This window comes from Mesoplodon mirus (genome assembly GCF_964341445.2).
Source record: "Mesoplodon mirus genome assembly, chromosome: 6".
NCBI classification, from domain to species: Eukaryota; Metazoa; Chordata; class Mammalia; order Artiodactyla; family Ziphiidae; genus Mesoplodon; species Mesoplodon mirus.
This window is the reverse complement of record NC_138982.1, coordinates 142,062,624-142,087,663: the sequence shown is the minus strand read 5'-3', so window position 1 is coordinate 142,087,663 and position 25,040 is coordinate 142,062,624. Positions and strand designations below refer to the sequence as shown.

The 25,040-nt window shown below is 44.2% G+C and overlaps 1 protein-coding gene across 2 annotated transcripts in view; it reads left to right on the top strand.

Moving 5' to 3' along the window:
- The window catches only part of DSCAM (DS cell adhesion molecule), a gene marked incomplete at both ends in the record, with an annotated part of 740,068 nt that overhangs the window by 601,176 nt on the left and 113,852 nt on the right, over positions 1–25,040 (top strand). For both annotated transcript variants that reach the window (XM_082624816.1, XM_082624817.1), the window contains one exon: positions 3,437–3,507. In XM_082624816.1, coding sequence (XP_082480942.1) covers positions 3,437–3,507 — 71 coding nt within the window. The remainder of the gene's footprint in view (positions 1–3,436; positions 3,508–25,040) is intronic.

Genomic DNA, 25,040 nt, shown 5'->3' with positions numbered 1-25,040 from the left:
CAGAGACTAGGCAGACTAATAAATGAATTACTAACAAATCACAGAAGTATTTATAGGCTAAGTAAAAAAGGTTTTGCGTCCTTACAAATAGTCACGTCTGTCCTGGAGTCAGGGACTGTCCCTCCACCACTTCACAGGGACCTTCATAAAATACCAGACCAGACTGAAAAAAAAAACTGTCCCCAATTCTCACTTTATGTTTTCTGATAGAATCAAGGACATTTTTTAAGCACTCTCCTAGTACCTTTGTTTTTAATTATGAATATATCTCAAGGAGAAAATGAAGGCTGTGACTATTGCCTGCCATGCCCCTGAAAAGGCTGCAGCAAAGGCCAAAGGATGTGGAATGGATGGGGCCCCAACAGTGCCTTCGATTTCTAGGGAGCGGGTTCCTTGTTCAATGTGATTTAGCATAATTAAATTAAAATAATCAAGCATCAGTATAGCCGTCAGACCTCAACATAATTTTTCAAGGATTTTAATGGATGAACCACATGCTTCTTGCTGACCACAGAACTCTCGGTGTGTGAGAGAAATCTGTTCCGTGTGCTTTCCTTGGATCTGTTATCAAAATGTTCCGGCATAAAGGGCTTGACCCTGTGAGCAGAAATGTGGTGCAGACACATAACAATGATCACAATTATCTGGATGCCAGCCTCTCCCTGGGTTACTGTTCCAGAAATTAGCTTCAATGCTAGCACAGCCTTTTCACCTGGAGAATCAATCAACCCAAGGGGCTGCAGGACCCCTAGAAAACTAACTACCCTGTGCCCTTCTGGGGAGGGAGAAGTGTGCTCTGAGCTTCAGCATCCGAGCACTGCTTCACCCTTCAAAGCAAGGACTCTCTCTGGACTGGGTTCCTGAGGCCACACAGCTTCAAGTCTGTTGGGAAAAGAGGGAAAGACTGTCCCTAAGCTGAGGGGGCGCTTGTGGGCACGGGCAGGAAACTGATGGAGGCAAAAGACAGGCTCCGATCTGCCCGGGGGCAGGTGTGTTTAGGTTCCCCTGAGATATTGGACCTGGCTGGGACATAGGGTGCATGGAGGTGGGGTGCGCAAAACAGACACCTGCAGAGGAAAGCAGGTAACAGAGAGGGGCAAAGTTAGTGTGAGGGGCGAGAAGTTTGAAGCGTGAGCTGGGCCCATGTCCCCTTTAAAGAGGTAAAGTGAAGACCAGAATTAATGTTTAGGAACAAAGTTGACACCTGGGCCAGGCATAGATGCTGGTCTGGAGCAGGGTATCAGGGGCAGAGGCTATGTCCCCAGTGAGGAGAGAGACAGGGAAAGCAGAGAACAGAGACATTAAGGGTCGATTTCAGGGAGGGCTTCGCTAGACTGCGGATGCAGGGCGGGAGGAAGGGAGCAACCTGCTGACCTGACTCTCTCCCTGGTTCTTGTAAACATTTCCAGCAGCTGAGCAGACACCTCAGTACAATGTCCCCACTTCCCTTCCAATTCATACTTCTGAAATGTAATGAATCGTCTTTTCTGGAAATTCGGCTTCCTCTCTTGCACCCTCACATTACCATTCTCCCCCAGTCCCACCAGCCCCAACTGTGGAATTGCCCCCCACCTTTCTTCCTTCATGTGGGGGAGCAGCCCTCAGGTTTTATTACTCTACTTAGTAACAATTCCAGCATCCGCTGCTTCTCTCCCGTTGTCACTGTTTATCCCCAGTCCACCCAGCGACATTTCTCCTGCAGCCATCAGTGATCTCATAAAGCCCCGCAATGGACCGCTGGCTGCATTACATACTATCCTCATCGGTGAAATCACCCCCGCCGGTGGGTCAGTGCTCTCACGTGCAGGGCACACTCTTTTCCACTGGCCACTGCAACAGTCCAAGCCTCTACTGTGTTCCTGATGCCCTCTACTCTCCCTTGACTTTGCCCCTTAGAATTTTGGTGAAAAGAGAGACTATCAGATTTGAACCTCCTCCCTGCAAGCAGCAAGCATACCTGTGTTTTCGCTCACCTTGCTTCCCTCCCCAGTAGGTCTGCCAAAGCTCCTTCTTGCTTCCTCTTCCTCGCATCCCAGCAGTTCTGGCCCCTACGCCCCCCCTCTGCCCACCACCTCCCCTCCTGCTTCTGTCCTCTGGCTTCTCTGCTGGGGCATTGTCCCTTAGAGTGTAACTTTTCTTTTGGCTATTTCTCCAACTTCCCCCATAAAAACACCCAGTGAGAATAATAATCATCATGACTGCTTATGTGTTCTGAGCGAGCACACTGTTTTCATAACAATCCTGACATAAATTGTATTGTCCCATTATATACAAAAGGAAACTGAGGCACAGAAAAATTAAGTAACCTGGAAAAAACCACCCAGCTACTAAGCGAGGGAGCAAGAATTTGAACTCAGGCAGAAAGACTCAAACACCCACCAACTTAGCAACTGCACTGTGGTGTCACTCAAAACTTCTTTCTCTGAAAAACAGAAAACATGTTTCCCTTGCTCTCACATCTCCCCTAAAATGACCCTTCTCTTTCCCCTTCCTCTCACTTCCAAACCCTTCAGGTTGGTTTCCGTTTGCCATTCCTGATTTCTCATCTCCAGTGCTCCTGGCATCTCCACATCCACAGAAATGGCCATTTGTAGCTCAGCAGGGATTGAAAAACTGTCCTTCAGACAATATGTGATCACCCAGTGGGGTCTCTCCCTGCTGACCCCTGGGTTACTGTCTGCTTCCATTTCTCCGAAGACACTTGAGTATGTGCTGTGTTGTATCCACATCTTCCTCTCTGTGTGCTCGGCCCGGTGTTCTGATTAGATTACAGACTCTTGCTGGACAGGGATGTCTCCTCTCTCTAAGTTCCACGCTGTGTATGTAGTACAGGGTACATCCCTAGTACCTAGTGATTGACTGTCCCTGGGAGGTAAGTGGCCCCCCTGCAACCACTGGAAATAGTTTGGAGTGAGTTGCATGCTTTGTTTTACTCTTCCACTGTGTCTGTCCTCTGTGGCTGTAGCCCCAGGTTAATAGGAGTTTCCGATTGGAAAGTGTAGAGAACTAAAGCCATCAAAGAGACTCAGAAGCCTTTTTTTCTCTTCCCTAAGTAGTCCTGAGCATCCTGAGGGGCCTCAATGCACGTCACTAAACAAAACTTCCAAAGGAAGGAGAGGGGTCTTCAGCAGCCACCCTAGAGTTTTATCAAAGAAATGTTGTTTTACAACTTCCTGTTTTATGGGTTTATTAACCTGAGGTTTATTCATCAAGTTGTCAAGGACAAGGTGAGGAAGAATACGAGGATGGGTCCTCAGCATCTATTTTTTCTAGGAGCGAGTGAGCACGAGGTAAACGTTGTATGCAGTGACTCTGCAAAATTGGTTTTCCCACTAAAGCTGCTGTGGCGTGTCTTCTGGGCCTGTGTATTGTCGTGTGGGTTCCTACTTGCTCTGGAAACCATCTCTAACTGGTCTGTGGGTTTTGGTCTTTACAGCTCCCGACGGCCCGCCTCAGGAAGTTCACCTGGAGCCCATCTCATCCCAGAGCATCAGGGTCACCTGGAAGGTAAACCCAGCAAACACTTGTCTTCTTGGCACTTTGTCCATGGGGGCTGGAGAGCACTTCACTCACGTTAAGTGTTATGATGCCAAGGCATCGTGCCTTGTGATGCCTTTTTTTTTTTTTTTTTTTTTTTTGCGGTACGCAGGCCTCTCACTGTTGTGGCCTCTCCTGTTGCGGAGCACAGGCTCCGGATGCGCAGGCTCAGTGGCCATGGCTCACGGGCCCAGCCGCTCCGCAGCATGTGGGATCTTCCCGGACTGGGGCACGAACCCACGTCCCCTGCATCGGCAGGCGGACTCTCAACCACTGTGCCACCAGAGAAGCCCGCCTTTTTTTTTTCAATTTTTATTGGAGTATGTTTGATTTACAATGTTGTGTTAGTTTCAGGTGTACAGCAAAATTATACATATGAAACTTTTATGTGGCAGAGTTAGATTAAAAGCCCTTTTATTAAAATCCAGCATTTGTATCCACATTTGAATACATTTACAGCAACTTCTGTATCTACAGAGAGTGAAGTTTGGGGGCCTTATTTTTAGTCGTTGAATCATGATCGTGTCCTAAGCACTGCTCTGCACTCGCAAATCGGGAAACGGACGTGCATGGCTGCGCTCGTTAATTCATCCCAGTGGAAACTTTTCCTAATTGCTTTTCCTAAATGACAAATCATGGTGTGGTAGACAGCCCACCAAGTGGCAGGGAGGAAAAAGGTCCTTGCTGTGCCCCCAGCTAGCAGTGGCCTCACACACACACCCAGGGAAGGGGGGCGGTGCTGGGCCAGCTGCCGTCCCAGGCAGTGGTCCCTCCAGCATGGCCAGCAGATGAGGACTGGCTGCTGGTGAGCTGAGGGCTCATTGCCAGCTGCTGGGAGAGAAAGCGTGAGCCACAATGCAAACAAGCACACCATTCAGCATGCTGTTTCCTCCGGCAGACATGTTTTTCTTAGCAAAACTTTCTCAGTGAAGGAAACAGTGTTGATTGATGTTCTGGCCCAAGCTCATCACAAACCAGCACACTAGGCAGTGCTGCCCCAGGGATCTTGAAGTCACTGACGTGGTGGGTGAAACTGCTTGAGAATTAGTCACCCCCTTCATGTGGTCTTGTAGCCAACCGCCTTAGCCCAAATTCCGTTTTATCTAGAATGCTGTTACTGGGTCAGAACGTCTGTAAAGCTGCACTTACTTTTCCACTTCTGGGTTTCTCTCATCACACATGTTCTCTTCTTACCTCCTTCCTCGCCATTTTTTCTGTGTTCTCACTCAGAGAGGAAGGTAAGAGCCACAGTGAGGTCTTCAAACTGCCCACCTCTCGGTCCCATTAAAAACCTTATTCGTTGCACCACTTGTTAGGTTTTTTCCTTCTAGCATCAGCTCTTTCATAAAATGACCAGCCTCTATAACAAATAAAAAGAAAAGGATTTTCAAGTTTGGGGTGGACATCACCTTGGGTGTTAACACACAGTAGGGCAGCAAGCCCCTTTGTGCTGTCTTTTTACAGCCCGGCCACTGAGCTGTGATTCTAGCAGGCAACACACCGCAACTGTTCAGCTGCTCAGATAGGGCAGGCCGAGCCAGGTGGGGAGGGGGCCATTCGTCTTTGTGAGCACATCCGCCAGCTGTGAGCATCACACATTGCGCGATGAAAGGCACTCAGCAAGCCACAGCCCCACATGCAGCCCAGCCACTGGGCAAATGGAATGCTGACTCACTCTTGTCTTGCGTTAAAGACTGGGAAGTTTCCTCCACCAGCCCTCCGCATTCTCTTGCCTTTTGCCACTGAAAAGCTATTACGGTGGCCCCTAGAGCTTTCTGTATCCTGCAGGAGAGAGGTGTCTGTCCCCAGAGCTCTTATAACTAAAAATAGAAACTTCAGAGGCTTTAAAAGCCATTGCATCCTTTCTGTCTCCATAGAAAAGCAGCAGGAAAAGTCAGTAGGTTGCAGTTAAATTTCTTCTGAATGTCAAAAGGATGAACAAGTCGTGGGCTATTGAAAGGAGGCCTCACCTCCACGAGACTGTGAACTGGTTTTGCTGTCCTATTCATGGAACCGTGATTTCTCACAGGGTAGCAGGCTGCAGAAAAGGATGTGGGTACCACTGAGTGGAGTAGGGGCTGCTCGTTGATTGGTTGTCATTTCACACTGGCCTGATTGCATCATGAAAGTGTGTCACTGATTCAACCAAACTGTATATGAGTCTAGGTAATCCAAAGTATGATGTATTACATAAAATATGCCTTTATTTTATGGCGTTAAAGTCCCAGATTTACATCTTGGGTAAAGAGGCTAATAGGAAAGGAGGAGAAAGAAGTAAAGAAAGAGGAAGAAGCTGTTTTAGCCCAAGGAGGGGGCCACACACCTGTCAGCCAGGATGGAAATACTGGGGGGACTGAGGCAGAAACTCATTGAGGGTCACAAGAAAACTCATCAGAAGTAAAAGGTGTGCTCAGTGAAGAGACATGAGATAGAGGGAAGAACAGCTCCGGGCTTTGGGTGGGAATATAGCCATTTTAGACACTAAACCTCTTAAAGGTCAGGGGCAGCTTGGCAGACGTTTCATAACATCAGAGACAGAAGTTAAATTTGTTTAATTATCCCTGTACAAGCAACACTGTTGTAACAGACACCTTCTAGTGAACGAAATTAACAACTTTTCCTGCTTAACTTGGTTATTTCTTTCACCAAAGAAAAGTTTCAAGTGTTTAAGTTTTCAAGTCCGCCAGAGGTTACACATGCCTTACTGGCTATAGACCAAACCCCAGAGGACAGCCCAGCCACCAGCATCAGGTTGCAGCATCCTGTCTCAGGTTTACCACCCTCTCCTCCCCCAGTTCTAGGGGACCGTGCTGTCTTCTTCTCTCCTCATTGCTGCTCTCAATGTTTGTAGCATCCCCCTCCCCCCCCACCTGTCCCATCCTGCTTACTCAGGGCTCTGGTCCTGCCTGACTCCCTCGGTGAAGATGTGTAAATCTCCAAATTAATTGTTCGACCCTTTGTGTTACCCATGATTCTGGGAGATAGCCCCATGAGATCCCTGTCACACGCTTTCTACAGTCCATTTTGTCGCACCTCCTCTGCTGTTTTGTGAGCTCTTGGAGACAGGGAGGGTCTTATTTATCCTTGATCCTCGTGGCTGGCAGGTCTGTATGAATGAATGAATGAATGAGGGCATATGTGAAAAACAAGTGCTTGTGTCACGCTAGCCTCTGAAGCACATGTCTTTCAGAAACTGCCGTGGAGAAGGCCCCCTAGCTTTTAGGATCTCCTAAAACCAGGCTGTAAGATGGCAAGAGTCTAATTCATGCTACAGTACAATACTCCGGAGTGTACAGTGGTGGACCACTGTACCCACATTCAGTGTCCCAGATAGACCAGCCATTCTGCACGCGGGTTTCTACTCTAATTGATTGCAAAATAAATGGTAGTAATGATCCAGTAAAAGTGTGATACATTTTAGAGGAAATGGGCATCCGAGCATCACCTAAATGTAAGCCTACAGGAAGATGCCCAAGAACCGGGACCATATTAACTTGTCTATATTATGGAAGATGAAGGCTCAGAAAGGGCTTTTCCGTAATTTTACATATTTTGAGTTACTTCAAGTTGCTAAGCAGTGCCTTAACAAGAACTCAAGAGATAAAGAAAGAGTTCTAAGTAAAATAAAAATTAGGTAAATGATAATGAAAGTTCACTTCCTAGCTCTTGCTCCACACGCCTTGAAAAACAGAAAGTTTGCATAAGCCTTTTGCATAAGTAAATACAATTTACTGCATGTTTCTGCTGGGGTTATTCAAAATCAGAAAGAATATTGAAGGCTACGGATTACTGATAACCACGTATTTGATCAAGTACCTGAAAATTGTAAAACTAAATGAGAGTTCTTTGGTTTTTCAGAAAATTCAGATTTTAGTCTGTCGCCTAAGTATAAAAACACTGACAGAACGAACGAGTCTCTTTTGACAGTCCCTGTCACCTTCACTTCTGGTCAGTCTCAGAATCAACTGATCCCATTTTATGCAAATTAAGGACAGTTTGAAGGCTATTTACATATGCTCATTAAATAAAACTTCCAGAGTTTGGAATATTTAATTACTATAGATATCTCAAAACATTTACCCAGAGAATGCAATTTAAGGCAGAGACTTTTTTTCCTATTGACGTACATGTTTTGTTTTGTTTTGAATGAGAAATCTTTTAGAGCCATAGGCTATCCTGAAAATATGAAATTGTCCACTGCTTAAATATTGCATTGCTGAAAACAAACTGACTCCGGATAAAAATCCTGAGAATGATTTTGCCACTTTCCTGCCCTTCCGTATCATCCTCTCTGACTGAGATTTTATTTAGAACGAATAACATTGCAGAAGACACGTGATTTCCATAAAATATGAACACTGGGTATTTGGGGATTTAATTAAATTTTAGAAATCTGAAGGATACTTTTAACTAAAGCCCCACACCTCCACAATCCCCAATAATTCCAAGTAATTGAGGCATCATTACAATCTAGTATATGTTTCAGAGAAGAGCTCTTACAATGGGAAAATGGCTTAGTTTGTCATTTAAAAACAAAACTGCCTTATTGCCAGTGATCTTCATAGCAATGATTTAATAAACTGCAGACGCCACTTGACTTCTACATCCAAATCCCTCTTCCTCCAGGGAAAGGAATACCCCACTGGAAAGGAGCACCTTCTAGCACTGGAATTTCCTGGCTGGGATTCCTGGGAAACCTGTCTTCCTGAGCATTTGCTCTCTGCCAGGCGCTCTGCTCAATTCTTACATGCATTATACTTTTGGATCTGTGTGCTGGGTATACCCAGTTCTGTACAACCTCCTCAGGTTACAGGGGTTTGCCCAAGATCTGAGGGCTCGTGACTGTCAAAGGACCCCTACCTACCTTGGCAATCTGACTTTGCCTGCCGGGCTTCAAAGCAATTGAGCTAAAGTACCTTGAATGACGATATTGCACTTGTACATGGAAAGGTTCAACAACTATGATTTCCTCTTCCAAAGCCTTCCAACCTCATGTTATAAATGTTACCCAACCCCACTGAGGTTACAGAAAATAGGTAACCTGCACATTTTACTTGCTACCACTTTCTTTCCAAATTGTAAACTTAACCTTAGCATATCTGGAGTAGTAAGTCGACATCTTTCTTTCCTAAGTCAGTTGAAATTCAAAAGGGTTGCCTTGAAATTAATTTTACTTAATTTTTAAACTCTTGCTTTAATCCTTAGGCTATGAAAAAATTACAAAATTTACATTTCTTTTATGAACTAATCAATTGGTTCTAGAGTTAGATTTTCTGCAGTTTTATTAAGAATCCTGATGACCAGTATGCCTGACAAATAGATAAGGAACTGTCAGCTCTTCTCATATTAAGAAGTCTTACCTCTTTCCCCTACAGTGAGAGAAGAAAAATCCAAACTGATTTCAAAACTTCTTGGTCATCCACAGGGAGTGGATTATTCTCTCTTAACTTCTTACAATTGACTAAACTGTAAGCTCTATGAGGGTAGAGGGCATATTTTGTTTGTTTGTTATATTCTCAGTAGAAGTGCAGTCAATATTTGTTAAATAAATACATGAACCACTCCACTGTTCACCTTCATGTTAAAATATGCATATATAGAGGGGGTACCTTTCCTTTGGAAACCTCTGGACACCTTAAAAATCCGTACATGACTATATTAGGATCTTACTTTTTTGCACATAGAGTCGAAGGTCTCTGTATAAAATATACAGATCCCTTTCATAAAACCATTCATTGCTTATTTGCTTCTTTGGAATATGTTCTGCCTCTCTCCAAAACTCTCCATCAGATTAGCCCTTTTGGTTTAGCCATGTGATTGGCCTTTTCCTACGACCCCAGTTCTCTGTCCCAGAGCAGAACTGCCAATCTGCCTGCCCTAAAGGTCCTGGCTGGCCACCCAACCTAAGCAGGCAGTCCTCTTAGTTCCCAGCCTCAAAGGGCAGCAAGAAGATGCTGGCCAGCTTTCCAAAGGTTGCTGAGCCACCAAGAGTGTGGGATGCAGGCTCACACCTGGGCATTCTGGGAAGACAAGCTAGCTAAGACTCAGCCTAGAAGGGTTGTCCCCATTCCATCCCAGGGAAAAGGCTGGACCTCTCAGATGATTCACCCTGACAAGACAAAAATTGAACTTCAACTAAGGACTCAGAGCAAGGCCAACTCCATTCATCAGCCTGCAGTCCTTTCAGATGGACTCCTGAAAACTTCACATGGAGCCTGGATGAACCTGGCATAATACAAGATACCTGAGGACAGACACTTTCCCTGTTCTGTTTTAGAACAGTTAGGTTATAAACAAGTTATGAACTGCAAGCAACTCTATGCCAATAAAATGGACAACCTGGAAGAAATGGACAAATTCTTAGAAAAGCACAACTTTCTGAGACTGAACCAGGAAGAAATAGAAAATATGAACAGACCAATCACCAGCACTGAAATTGAAAGTGTGATTAAAAATCTTCCAACAAACAAAAGCCCAGGACCAGATGGCTTCACAGGCGAATTCTATCAAACATTTAGAGAAGAGCTAACACCTATCTTTCTCAAACTCTTCCAAAACACAGCAAAGGGAGGAACACTCCCCAATGCATTCTATGAGGCCAGCATCACCCTGATACCAAAACTGGACAAAGATGTCACAAAGAAAGAGAACTACAGGCCAATATCACTGATGAACATATATGCAAAAGTCCTCAACAAAATACTAGCAAACAGAATCCAACAGCACATTAAAAGGATCATACACCATGATCAAATGGGGTTTATCCCAGGAATGCAAGGATACTTCAATATATGTAAATCAATCAATGTAATACGCCATGTTAACAAAGTGAAGGAGAAAAACCATATGATCGCAATAGACGCAGAGAAAATTTTTGACAAAATTCAACACCCATTTATGATAAAAACCCAGAAAGTAGGCATAGAGGGAACTTTCCTCAACATAATAAAGGCCATATATGACAAATCCACAGCCAACATCATTCTCAATGTTGAAAAACTTAAACTATTTCCTCTAAGATCAAGAACAAGACAAGGTTGCCCACTCTCAACACTATTATTCAACATAGTTTTGGAAGTTTTAGCCACAGCAATCAGAGAAGAAAAAGAAATAAAAGGAATCCAAATTGAAAAAGAAGAAGTAAAACTGCCACTGTTTGCAGATGACATGATACTATATATAGAGAATCCTAAAGATGCTACCAGAAAACTACTAGAGCTAATCAATGAATTTGGTAAAGCAGCAGGATTCAAAATTAATGCACAGAAATCTCTTGCTGTACACTAATTATGCTATACACTAATGATGAAAAATCTGAAAGAGAAATTAAGGAAACACTCCCATTTACCATTGCAACAAAAAGAATAAAATACCTACGAATATACCTACCTAAGGAGACAAAAGACCTGTATGCAGAAAACTATAAGACACTGATGAAAGAAATTAAAGATGATACAAACAGATGGAGAGATATACCATGTTCTTGGATTGGAAAAATCAACATTGTGATAAATGACTCTACTACCCAAAGCAATCTACAGATTCAATGTAATCCCTCTCAAAGTACTAATGGCATTTTCCGCAGAACTAGAACAAAAAATTTCACAATTTGTATGGAAACACAAAAGAACCCGAATAGCCAAAGCAATCTTGAGAAAGAAAAATGGAGCTGGAGGAATCAGGCTCCCTGAGTTCAGACTATACTACAGAGCTACAGTAATCAAGACAGTATTGTTCTGGCACAAAAACAGAAATATAGATCAATGGAACAGGATAGAAAACCCAGGGATAAACCCACACACATATGGTAACCTTATCTTTGATAAAGGAGACAAGAATATACAATGGAGAAAAGACAGCCTCTTCAGTAAGTGGTGCTGGGAAAACTGGACAGCTATATGTAAAAGAATGAAATTCGTTTATTTTTGTATACACAAAAATAACTCAAAATGGATTAAAGTCCTAAATGTAAGTCCAGACACTATAAAACTCTTAGAGGAAAACATAGGCAGAACACTCTATGATATAAATCACAGCAAGGGGCCTCCCTGGTGGTGCAGTGGTTGGGAGTCCGCCTGCCGATGCAGGGGATGCGGGTTCGTGCCCCGGTCTGGGAGGATCCCATATGCCGCGGAGCGGCTGGGCCCGTGAGCCATGGCCGCTGAGCCTGTGCGTCCGGAGCCTGTGCTCCGCAACGGGAGAGGCCATGACAGTGAGAGGCCCGCGTACAGCAAAATAAATAAATAAATAAATAAATAAATCACAGCAAGATCCTTTTTGACCCACCTCTAGAGAAATGGAAATAAAAACAAAAATAAACAAATGGGACCTAATGAAAGTTAAAAGCTTTTGCACAGCAAAGGAAAACATAAACAAGACAAAAAGACAACCCTCAGAATGGAAGAAAATATCTGCAAACAAAGCAACTGACAAAAGATTAATCCCCAAAATATACAAGCAGCTCATGCAGCTCAATATCAAAAAAACAACCCAATCCAAAAATGGGCAGAAGACCTAAATAGACATTTCTCCAAAGAAGATATACAGATTCCTAACAAACACATGAAAGGATGTTCAACATCACTAATCATTAGAGGAATGCAAGTCAAAACTACAATGAGGTATCACCTCACACACGTCAGAATGGCCATCATCAAAAAATCTACAAACAATAAATGCTGGAGAGGGTGTGGAGAAAAGGGAACCCTCTTGCACTGTTGGTGGGAATGTAAATTGATACAGCCACTATGGAGAACTGTATGGAGGTTCCTTAAAAAGCTACAAATAGAACTACCATACGACCCAGAAATCCCACTACTGGGCATATACCCTGAGAAAACCATAATTCATAAAGAGTCATGTACCACAATGTTCATTGCAGCACTATTTACAATAGCCAGGACATGGAAGCAACCTAAGGGTCCATCAACAGATGAATGGATAAAGATGTGACACATATATACAATGGAATATTACTCAGCCATAAAAAGAAATGAAATTGAGTTATTTGTAGTGAGGTGGATGGACCTACAGTCTGTCATACAGAGTGAAGTAAGTCAGAAAGAGAAAAGCAAATACAGTATGCTAACACATATATATGGAATCTAAAAAGAAAAAAAATTGTTTGTAAGAACCTAGGGGCAAGACAGGAATAAAGACGCAGACGTAGAGAATAGCCTTAAGGACGGGGGAGTGGGAAGGGTAAACTGGGACAAAATGAGAGAGTGGCATTGACATACATACGCTACCAAATGTAAAGTAGCTAGTGGGAAGCAGCCGCATAGCACAGGGAGATCAGCTCGGTGCTTTGTGACCACCTAGAGGGGTGGGATAGGGAGGGTGGGAGGGAGATGCAAGAGAGAGGGCATAGGGGGATATATGTATAGGGATAGCTGATTCACTTTGTTATACAGCAGAAACTAACACAGCATTGTAAAGCAAATATACTTCAATAAAGATGTTAACATACATACATAAATAAATAAACAAACAAACAAGTTATGAACTGTTAGGTTACAATAAGTTAGGAGGTAAGGGTGGTATTTTTGCCTTGACTGATGGTACATATTATCAGAAATGCAAACAAGAATAGTGAGTAGGAATCATGAGGTTGGAACTGAAAGAGCATTTTGGACATTTACTGGTGACCAGCCATAGGTCTTTATTTAGTACATCATCACATTTAACAAGTGGGTTGGCTTCTAAAGTTGGGACATTAAGGTAACAATTGCTTATGGTCAGGATAATATTAAAATTTATTTAATTGTCTATTGACAATTACACTATGCATAATTTAGCCATGAAAACTTAGTGTCATCCATTTATGAACATATAACACTTGCAGTGAAAATAGAGAGTATATGAAAAAGTGTAACTTGACGGTATTTCATTACATTATGCATAAAGTAGGATTAGCATAATTTAAATGCATCTACAGCAAGTAAATTACATATAGTAAGGATACTCTGATACACAGAAAGTGCTGGATTAGACTTCAACATAATTAGATATTACTCTCCCATCTACATTTAGTAAAAATGATCTTGAGCAAGTAACTTGGTTTCTCATTGCTGAAGCTCGAATCCTTCCACTATGTCCGATCTGAGTGTCCTTTTCATTAAGACATAGACAAACAGTAGCCATTGCAACAGCATAGCCTTGTCTGTACTCATCTCCCAGCACTGTCTTGACAGCCACGGAGGATGGAGACTGGGAGAGCATTTTAGGATATGAGTTTGGTTCAGTGAATAACAGCCCCGATTCTTCTCTCTACCCTGGATGCCGGCCCCTCTGATGGCTCTGGACAGCACAGTCCTTTCTGATAACAAATACCTCCCAGTAAATGTAAATATCATGAAATCTGCCCAGCCAAAAAATTAATCAATAAAATTTTTATTTTAAATAATTTAAATGATAGATGGATAGGTAGCAATTTTAATAAAAGTATTCAAAAGACTGCCTCGTATGTAGTTTTACTGGTTCTCATAAAATACTAGCCCTACTTTTCACAAGGAACAAATGAGAAGACCAAACTAAAGTGAATATGGCCTTCAGCATTATAAGTGAATTGAATGGCACCCATTGAGTGAGTGAATAAATGAATATACACTATTTAATGTGCTTAATTTTCTTTTTTTATTCATTTTTTATTGATGTATAGTTGCTTTACATTGTCTTAATTTCTGCTGTACAGCAGGGTGATTCAGTTATACATATATATGCTTTTTTATATATTATTTTCCATTATAATTTATCACAGGATATCGGATATAGTTCCCTATGCTATGCAGTAGGACCCTGTTGCTTATTCACTCTATATATAATCGTTCGAATCTGCTAATCCCAACTCCCAGTCCTTCCTTCCCCTACGCCCCTACCCCTTGGCAAGCACAAGTTTGTTCTCTATGTCTGTGAGTCTGTTTCTCTTTCACAGATAAATTCATTTGTGTCATATTTTAGATTCCACATATAAGTGATATCATATGATCTTTGTCTTTGTCTGACTTACTTCACTTAGTATGGTAATCTCTAGTTCCATCCATGTTGCTGCAAATGGAATTATTCTGTTCTTTTTTATGGCTGAGCAATATTCCACTGTATAAATGTACCGCATCTGCTTTATCTCTTCATCTGTTGATGAACATTTAGGTTGCTTTCATGTCTTGGCTATTGTGAATAGTGCTGCTATGAACATGTATCTTTTTGAATTATAGCACATGTATCTTTTTGAATTATAGTTTTGTCCAGATATATGCACAGGAGTGGGATTGCTGGATCATATGGTAGCTCTATTTTTAGTTTTTTGAGGAACCTCCATGCTGTTTTACACAGTGACTGCACCTACTTACGTTTCTACCAATAGTTTAGGAGGGTTCCCTTCTCTCCCTTTCCAGAATCTGTTGTTTGTAGGCATTTTAATGATGGCCATTCTGACCAGTGTGAGGTGCTATCTCACTGTAGTTTTGATTTGCATTTCTCTAATAATTAGCAACGTTGAGCATGTTTTCATGTGTTTGTTGGCCATCTCTATGTCTTCTTTAGAGAAATATGTATTTAGTTCTTCTGCCCATTTTTCGATTAGGTGGTTTGTTTTTTTGTTGTTGTTGAGTTGTATGAGCTGCTTGTATATTTTGAAAATTAAGCCCTTGTTGGTCACATTGTTTGCAAATATTTTCTCCCATCCTGTAGGTTGTCTTTTCGTTTCCTTTGCTGTTCAAAAGCTTGTAAGTTTGATTAAGTCCCATTTGTATATTTTTGCTTTTATTTCTATTGCCTTGGCAGACTGACCTAAGAAAACATTGCTATGATTTATGTTGGAGAATATTTTGCCTATGTTCTCTTCTAGGAGTGTTATGGTGTCATGTCTTATGTTTAAGTCTTAAAGCCGTTTTGAGTATTTTTGTATATGGTGTGAGGGTATGTTCTACCTTCATTGATTTACTAATGTGCTTAATTTTCTTAGAAAGCCATCATTAAGCCATCTTGCTGACGACATTTCCCATCTTATCAGAGAAATCAAATAGGGTAGATAAATTAGTAAATGGGGCACAGGTGTTAGAATGAAAAATCAAAGAATAAAAGGAAAACATCTGTCCAATATGGACATGTCTCCTAAGATAAGGGAAGAAATGCGATGTTACTTTTATCATTTAAAATAAGCTGGACCAAGTTCTTCTGGGTCTGTTGCAGGAAGAACTCCAGCCAGGAAAGCAGGAGTCAACTGCTTTGGGAGACTTTGGGCATCTAATTTCCACATTCCATTTTCACGGTTACATGGGGTAGGACAGAAAAATACAACATATGCTTTCAGATTCATTTCACTAATACAAGTAAATTTAATTTAATGCACTAAGATGTAACCAACTAACTCTATTTCTAGGTAATCGTCCACAGTTTTTTTTAAAGGTCCATCTCCTCTTCGTATTAAAATTTTTGAAAACTGATTTTACATCCTTTCAGTTCCTATGATGGAGTCCTTCCATTGGTACATTCTTTTGAAAATGTTGAGTCCAAACATAAATGTTTCTTGTGCTTTAAGGAATCACAGAAATACAGGAAATAGAATACTGCTACTTTTTAAAAGTATATTTTCATTCTCATTTTCTCTCCCTGTCACAATCTAAAGTGGGAATAAGCCCTGTCGTTATCTAAATAACAGAAGAATTCTGGAGGCATGTTCTCAATGACTCCTAGAAGTGAAAATTCTCAAAGAAGGAAAATACTACGTAGTGAAAGGGTTCTGTCACTCCCGGGGGTCTGGACCGAATCAGTGGCTCTCTTTGCTCCTGGGAATGTGTCAGGCCCATCCCCCCACTTCAGACCAGAGCCTTCCCTGGGGCGGGGGGGGCCCTTGTCCAAATACTTATAGCATGTTCCTGACAGGGCAGAGTAGCCTATTAGATGCTTTTCAATGTTCTTTTCCTCCATTACCCATTCATGAGTGTTGATGCCTTTAATTGAGGCCAAAGCCTTTCATTACCCAAGTACAGACAAGAGACTCTACTTAGCTCTGCAGGAGCAATGCCATCCTATGCTTATGCTTAGGACCATCACTGAGGTGTAGATGGCAGGTACCATACCCAGGACCAAAGGTCCACTGTGGATGCAGGCATTCTTTGTCTTCTGACAGAACACAGGCTAGAACTTTGACATCCCAGCAGGGAGGGTCACTGACTCTCCTTTGGCCCAAACCCCGGTCTTTCTCCAACCCCCGCCCCCTCGGAGGTGCTTCTCCTTCCACCGTTGATCATCTCCCCACATCCCTCCCTGCCTTCAACCTCCAGCCCACAGAGTGGATCTCACCCTGCAGGCGGCTTCTGTCCATAACACTGTGTCCTACAGGGGTCTGCAACCTGTTCCTGTCAAGGGCCAGAAAGCAAATAATCTAGACTTTGTAGGCCATGAGGTCTCTGTCACAGCCCCTCAACTCTGCCACTGTAGCTCCAAGCAGACACCGCAGATATGCAGCTGGGCTCCAGTAAAACCTGACTCAGCCCCACAGACATTTGAAGCTCGTATAATTTTCACCTGTCACACACTATTCTTCCTCTTTTGATTTTTTACAGCCATTTAAAAATATGTTAAAAATATGTACATTCTTCGCTAAAAGCCATATAAAAACAAGTGGCTAAAGGACCTGGCCCCAGGACCACAGTTTGTCAACCATGTTTAATAAACCAAGATGATAGTAAAAGAAGCAGCCACATACAATTGAAACTCGTCACAATAGCTGCCTGTTCATTGGTCCTCTGGGCAGAGATTTAAAGCACTATGGGACTCTTCCCTGCCTTTTGCACTAGCTTAGCAGATCTGGGTCAGATGTGGCCCCCTAAATATCTGTGGCCTATTGATGGGTCCATCTGGCCCTCCATGGCCACTCTGCCATCCACGGGGGCACCCCTTCCCTCCAGGGGAGTTCCTCTAGGCTGGATACCCCTGTCTGCATGGGGGAAGCCAAGTCCTTTGGGATCACTCAGCTTCTACTAAATAGCTGGGACCCCAGCCTTCATACTCACAGACTAGTACACACTGCCTCTTGGCATCAAAACCAAACCCCTGTTTTCCCTAAATTCCCATTGCCTGCAGGCTCAGAGGTACTGGACCAGCCTCCCAGAACCTCAGAGTCTCTAGGTGGATTCTTTCCTGGCTGGGCCTTGGCCACACCCCTCGTTGGCCCATGGAAACTTCCACAGCCCCCCTCCTCACCCTCTCCCTGCTCTGAGCCCAGGGCACCTCCCTCTCCTTGCCACTTCTGACTGATTCCACTCCCAAGCTCTGGCACACTGAGCCATCACCCTTCTGGTGAAGTCTCTTTCTCAGAAGTCTTCTCTAGCTTCTCTGAGCTTCGGAAGCCACCGTGCCCTCCTTACCAGCTACCTGAGTTGGATGTAGAACCTTAAGAAGGGTGCACAACATCTAGAGGCCCTGATGTTAGGTGGGGGATGCCCCTAGAGACCTCAGAGCTGATAGGTAAACCCAATCCTTGTCCGCATATGTTCTGTGAATTCTTTTGTTAGGGCGTCAGCAGAAACCACTGGATAAGCCTTTATGGCTGGTGAGAAATTCTCTATGTGGCTACCAGAGAATGGTATTTGCAAAGGACAGCAAAATTCCAAAAAGGAGGGATTTAACAAGAGTAGCTACTCAACAAATGTTTGTTGGTGGGATGAATGAATGAATGAGTGAATGAGTGAATGAAATGAGATCTAGCCTACAGTTTAGAAATTGAAAACATGGCACCCTGTTGTACAGTAGTTAGCCTTAAGTTCATCCCACAATATTCTCCAAAATGTTTCTAGAATTCTGCATTTGTGTTCCAAGCCAACGCACACCCTTGGTCACCATCTCCTCCTCGGCTGCCAAGTCTGACTAGACTATGGTGACCATCCAGCTCCAATTCCAAGTTCTTGGCCTCTCCAGATAGTACACACTTCAAACACTTTGTCGTTCATCGTAACTTAAGCGTGTCTCATTGTCAGATCACATGTCCACTTTTATTTCACACCACGTGGACCCTTGGCTCTTTATCTGTCCCTCAACGAACAATAACATTGAGGGGGGAGCCACATGGCCGCACTTATGCCTTATAGGAGACCTACGATGCAGAGAATGAACTTAGAGCCCCCGTGGATGGCAGAGTGGCCATGGAGGGCCAACCCAAGGAGAAAGACAGGCAGGAAAATGTGCTTTGAGGCAACAATGTAAGACTCCTCCTCTGCCATCTCTCCCTGTCCATTCATCCAGAGAGGATGTGCTGTCCATCCACGGGGACTGGGGAGCCCCAGCAGGGCTCTGTCCAGCAAGGTAGCTGTTTCCCCTCCACCCCGGCCCCCCTGTGAAGAGGTCCCTTTGTTGCTGTGTGACTCCCAGACCACAGAGGGCTTACAGTCCTATTTGCGTTCAATCCCTTCTGTTCTGCAGAGACCAGGAAAATCGGTTATTGATGACCTGAAAAATTGGGGAATGTGCAGCTGTTGCTTTTTAACTCAAGTCCATCCCAAGTGAGGCCCATCCTAAACCTTTTAATGACTTTGAGTGACAACCGCAGTGGTTCTCAGACTTGAGCTTGCTCAGCATCCCAGGGAGGGCTTGTTAAAACACAGACCAGCATGCCCTTCCCGTAGCCAGCGTGTGTTTCTGAGTCAGCAGGGCTGGGTGGGGCCCCAACATTTCCCTAGGTTTCTTGCACTCACGCCACCACCACCCAGTCACCCCATGTACCTCCCTGAAGGGTCGCTGGAGCTGCTCTCCATTCCTGAGCCATCTCTTTTTCCCTCACCACCTGCAGCTGGGTCCACTGATTACTTTCCTATAACACTGCCCCCCTTCTCTGGGAATCCTCCTGTACCCGTTTGGAAAAGGCATCTTTTCCTTTTCCCTTCCACAGCCCCTTGTGCAAATCTTCACCACTGCCATCGTCGCTTTCCACTTTACTCACAGATTCACTGCACATCTTCCCTGCATGCAATGCCTTGTATAGAAGAGGCACCAGCTGCTGGCTGTTACAGTTAATGCATCCGTTCACTGAACAAGTTATGAAGCTCATGCTGTTTATATTGGGGAGCAGGGAAAGGGGCTGGAGGAAGCACACAGAGATGAAAAAGGCAGTCCCCCACCCCTGTAATAAAAGGGGAATGAGGACAGACTACATTTCAAGTGAATTTGGAGGAATCTAAAAGGAAACGTTTCAAATCATTTTTCAACTGAATTACTCAATGCGTCGGAGTGACGCAGTGTTCCCAGAATGCAGGATTCTGCAGTGGATGCCTTGGGCTCTCCAGGTCAGCGGATGGACCCTGACATTGAGGAAAGTCCACCCGCCAGCAGTGGGGAGGGGGAGGGGAGCGTGCCAGAAACAGGACCTGGTTGGTGGTTTTCTGAAGATTAGGTGCCTGTTCTAATCACTCACAGCCACACTGGTGCCCTGAGCATTTGCTCATCCCTGTTTCTACCCTCCCTATAAAGAGCAGAGAACCAGCCACGGGTGGCTCACAGGCTGATTTGGCGGACACGTAAAATGCAGGCACTTGCAAACCACACAAGGAAATTGACATGGGGCTCCTGTTGTCATGGAGATCAAAACAGACGGTTTCTTAAAGAAAGTGAGGGCTGGGGGGGGTTTGGAGGCTGGAGAAAGGGCTCCTGGACAGATGTGAAAGAAAGCTGTTTAGGGAAACCACAGGAGAAAAAAACAAAATCAGGGCTGGAAGGGGAGAAAGAGAGGGCCACAGACAGCAGATAAATGAGACAAATGAAAAGAAATCTGGATCATTCCTGGATGCAAAGGTGAAGGAAAGGAAGAGGAAACTTCAACATGGGAAAACAATGAATCCTCACAAGAAAAACACAACAGTGGATAGCTAAGGCCTTCTCTTAGAATAGTAGTGCATTCAAAGGGCTTTGAGAAAAGGTAAAACCAGAACACTCACATATCAAAGTCATCTGTGAATGACAGCCTCATCCTGCATGAAAAGACACTCAGATTGTTGAATTCTTGACTATGGAGTGAAGGGAGCCCATCTTCACTTTAGCTTTTTTTCTTTCCCCCTATCACTTACTTTCCAATGTCCTCCTCTAATATGTATTAAGAGGGCTGGTTGCCAGGAGAGGTTTGCTATAAATCTGTTGGTCGGTCTTCATTGATCCTTGTTGTAAGCATGTGTGACCCACTGGCTGGATGACAAGTGCATAAACTCTGGAATCCTTGTTTTAAGCAGGAAACAAAAATGGACAACATTGTCCAGATAAATTGGCTCTTCAGAAGCTATTTTCTTCCCTGATGGGGTCTGGGAAATAGAATGGACCCCACCCAATGCTGCCTAAATCTCTCATCTCGATAGGTTGGCTGCCATGCTACGTGACAGCACGGAAACCAGTTCTCTACTTGAACCCACACGTCCAGGCTGGGGCACACTGCCTGAGAGCTCCCTCTGAACTGACTGACCCAGGCCTCTGATCAACAGCTGCATCCTGGGTCTGGAGTCCAGGCATCTCTTCCGTCTTTATACCCTGCCCATTAGATCTTTATTCAGTAAGATATAAATCTAAGGTCATTCTTACCCATCATTTTTTTACACCTCATAAATGCTCAGAACCATTCTCTTCTTTATCTACAATATTTTTTTTGAGAATGTCCACTGTGTTGAAGTCTTGATTTGGACAAGGCAGTGGGTCAGATTTCAAACTTTTTTTAGGAACCCTTGTGCTCTTGGCAGTTGCAGTCAGGTTCTTGGAAACCAGACATTTGATATGTTAATGGTGACCATAGAGGAGATGGAAGTGGCCAGTTCTTGCTGAGCTGATGGTGGATGGGTGAGTGCCAGTGGAGACCAGAGGAAGGAGAGGACTCCTTGGATGGAGACAGTCAAAGGAGGCTCCCCAATGAGTTGGAAGTGGAGCTGGCCATGGAGTGAGTCATGTGTCAATAGTGGAAAAAAGCAAGAAGTGCATTCTCTGACTGGGGCTTTCATGAGATGAGAAAGCGTAAGAGAGTTGGACTCCCCATGCATAATCAAGCAGTCAAAGAGAATCCTAGATGGAGGGACATCCAGGAGACATTAGTCTGGAAAGATTCCTGTAGGGCTCAAATCTTACAACAGGCACTGTTGAGATTTGGGGAGAGGGAGGGCATGATCAAAGTGGCTTCTTAGGATACTTGTCTTCTCCAGTATCTTGCAACCCAGATTCAAAATGTTTTTCAAGACCCCTACCTGATTCCTTCTTCTACGTTTCTTCCTACCTCACCATTAACTCCATTCTCTTAGGTTCATGAAAGCAAACAATTATTTTTGACCCACTTAATCAGGCTATTGAACAGCCAGAGAACAGTATCCTCAACTGCCTTCCCATCTGGATGTTCTCTCTTTGTACATCAGCCAACTGTTTTCCTTTATTCCAAGTAGCCACATGCTCCAAGCAGGAATGTTTAAAGTATCGTCCAAAACAACTTTTAAAGTAAGGGGTATTACGTACTAACTTGTCTTAGGGTGATATGAAGCCCACTGCCAGACAAATGGATTGAAGTGCTTCCACTGGTCCATACCCACTTCCCCTGCTGGCTTGTTGTTCATGTAACTCAGAGAGGTCCCCAGAGTCTCTTCAAAACAAGCTGGAACTTGCACCACAGCCCATAAATTCCCTGCACTTAGTGTACGAAATCCCTGCACTTATGGATTTTTAAAAGAGATCTGTATTCTAATATGTCCTCAAAAATTTCTTTAACGTTAACACGTTCCTAAATTTACATCTGACTATTCAACCTACAAATGAATAGTAGAACTTAAACTTTGCCTGTTACAGTTAGAATTGTTGCTTACTTTTGTGCATGAAAACAATACTTTCTCTTCATGTGATTTGCTAGAGTTTTCTTTGATTAAAAATGTTTTGCTTAGTGTAACTTTACAAACCTAATTCGCAAGTGCTGCAAAAAGGAGAAAAGTTATCTGGGGCTCTGTGAGTGGTGGAAACTAAATTCATCTCTTGGAAAAACCTGGGTTAGAATTCCAACTCTACAGTTACCTTGAGGAAGATGTTTTTAACCTCCTTGACCTTCAGTTTCTTCATCTGTAAAGAAGGATAATGAGACTTCTTGGGGTTGTTGTGAAGATAAATGGGGAGATATACATCTCACCTATTACACTGATTGGGAAAAGCAAGTGCTCAACAGGTGAAGGTGGTGGAGGTGGTGGAGGTGCTGGAGGGATAGTAGTAACTGGTGGCAGTGATTTTTGGCCCTGAGTTAGTGTTGAAGGTGATAGTGGTAATAGTGATACTTAGGGCAATGTTAGTGTCAGTGGTGATGGTGGTGGATGTATTGGAGGTATGGCAGAGATCTATTGATGGAGGAGGTGATAAGGATGGTGGTAAAGGTGGGAGAGATGGCTGTGGCATTGGGTAATGGTGGTGGTGGTGATGTAGGTGATGATACTGGTGATGGAGGTGATGGTGATGATGGTGATGATGCTGGTGATGGAGGTGATGGTGATGTAGGTGATGATGCTGGTGATGGAGGTGGTGGTGACGATGGTGATGATGCTGGTGATAGAGGTGGTGGTGATGATGGTGATGATGCTGGTGATAGAGGTGGTGGTGATGTTGGTGATGATGCTGGTGACAGAGGTGGTGGTGATGATGGTGATGATGCTGGTGATGGAGGTGGTGGTGATGATGGTGATGATACAGGTGATGGAGGTGGTGGTGATGATGGTGATGATGCTGGTGATGGAGGTGATGGTGATGATGCAGGTGATGGTGATGATGGTGATGATGCAGGTGATGGAGGTGGTGGTGATGATGGTGATGATGCTGGTGATGGAGGTGGTGGTGATGATGCAGGTGATGGTGATGATGGTGATGATGCTGGTGATGGAGGTGATGGTGATGTAGGTGATGATGCTGGTGATGGAGGTGGTGGTGATGATGGTGATGATGCTGGTGATGGAGGTGGTGGTGATGATGGTGATGATGCAGGTGATGGAGGTGGTGGTGATGATGGTGATGATGCTGGTGATGGAGGTGGTGGTGATGTTGATTATGATGCTGGTGATGGAGGTGGTGGTGATGTTGGTGATGATGCTGGTGATGGAGGTGGTGGTGATGTTGATTATGATGCTGGTGATGGAGGTGGTGGTAATGATGGTGATGATGCTGGTGATGGAGGTGGTGGTGATAATGGTGATGATGCTGGTGATGGAGGTGGTGGCAGTGATGAAGGTGGTGATGATGATGGTGACAGAGGTGGTGGTGATGATGGTGATGGAGCTGGTGGTGATGATGCTGGTGATGGAGGTGGTGACAGTGATGAAGGTGGTGATGATGCTGGTGTTGGTGATGATGCTGGTGATGGAGGTGATGGTGATGATGGTGATGATGCTGGTGATAGAGGTGGTGGTGATGATGGTGATGATGCTGGTGATGGAGGTGGTGGTGATAATGGTGATGATGCTGGTGATGGAGGTGGTGGCAGTGATGAAGGTGGTGATGATGATGGTGACAGAGGTGGTGGTGATGATGGTGATGGAGCTGGTGGTGATGATGCTGGTGATGGAGGTGGTGACAGTGATGAAGGTGGTGATGATGCTGGTGTTGGTGATGATGCTGGTGATGGAGGTGGTGGTGATGATGGTGATGATGCTGGTGATGGAGGTGGTGGTGATGTTGATTATGATGCAGGTGATGGAGGTGGTGGTGATGATGGTGATGATGCTGGTGATGGAGGTGGTGGTGATGATGGTGATGATGCTGGTGATGGAGATGATGGTGATGATGGTGATGATGCTGGTGATGGAGGTGGTGGTGATGATGCAGGTGATGGTGATGATGGTGATGATGCTGGTGATGGAGGTGATGGTGATGTAGGTGATGATGCTGGTGATGGAGGTGGTGGTGATGATGGTGATGATGCTGGTGATGGAGGTGGTGGTGATGATGGTGATGATGCAGGTGATGGTGATGTTGGTGATGATGCAGGTGATGGAGGTGGTGGTGATGTTGATTATGATGCTGGTGATGGAGGTGGTGGTGATGTTGGTGATGATGCTGGTGATGGAGGTGGTGGTGATGTTGATTATGATGCTGGTGATGGAGGTGGTGGTGATGATGGTGATGATGCTGGTGATGGAGGTGGTGGTGATAATGGTGATGATGCTGGTGATGGAGGTGGTGGCAGTGATGAAGGTGGTGATGATGATGGTGACAGAGGTGGTGGTGATGATGGTGATGGAGCTGGTGGTGATGATGCTGGTGATGGAGGTGGTGACAGTGATGAAGGTGGTGATGATGCTGGTGTTGGTGATGATGCTGGTGATGGAGGTGGTGGTGATGATGGTGATGATGCAGGTGGTGGTGATGATGGTGATGATGCTGGTGATGGAGGTGGTGGTGATGTTGATTATGATGCTGGTGATGGAGGTGGTGGTGATGATGGTGATGATGCTGGTGATGGAGGTGGTGGTGATGATGGTGATGATGCTGGTGATGGAGGTGGTGGTGATGATGGTGATGAT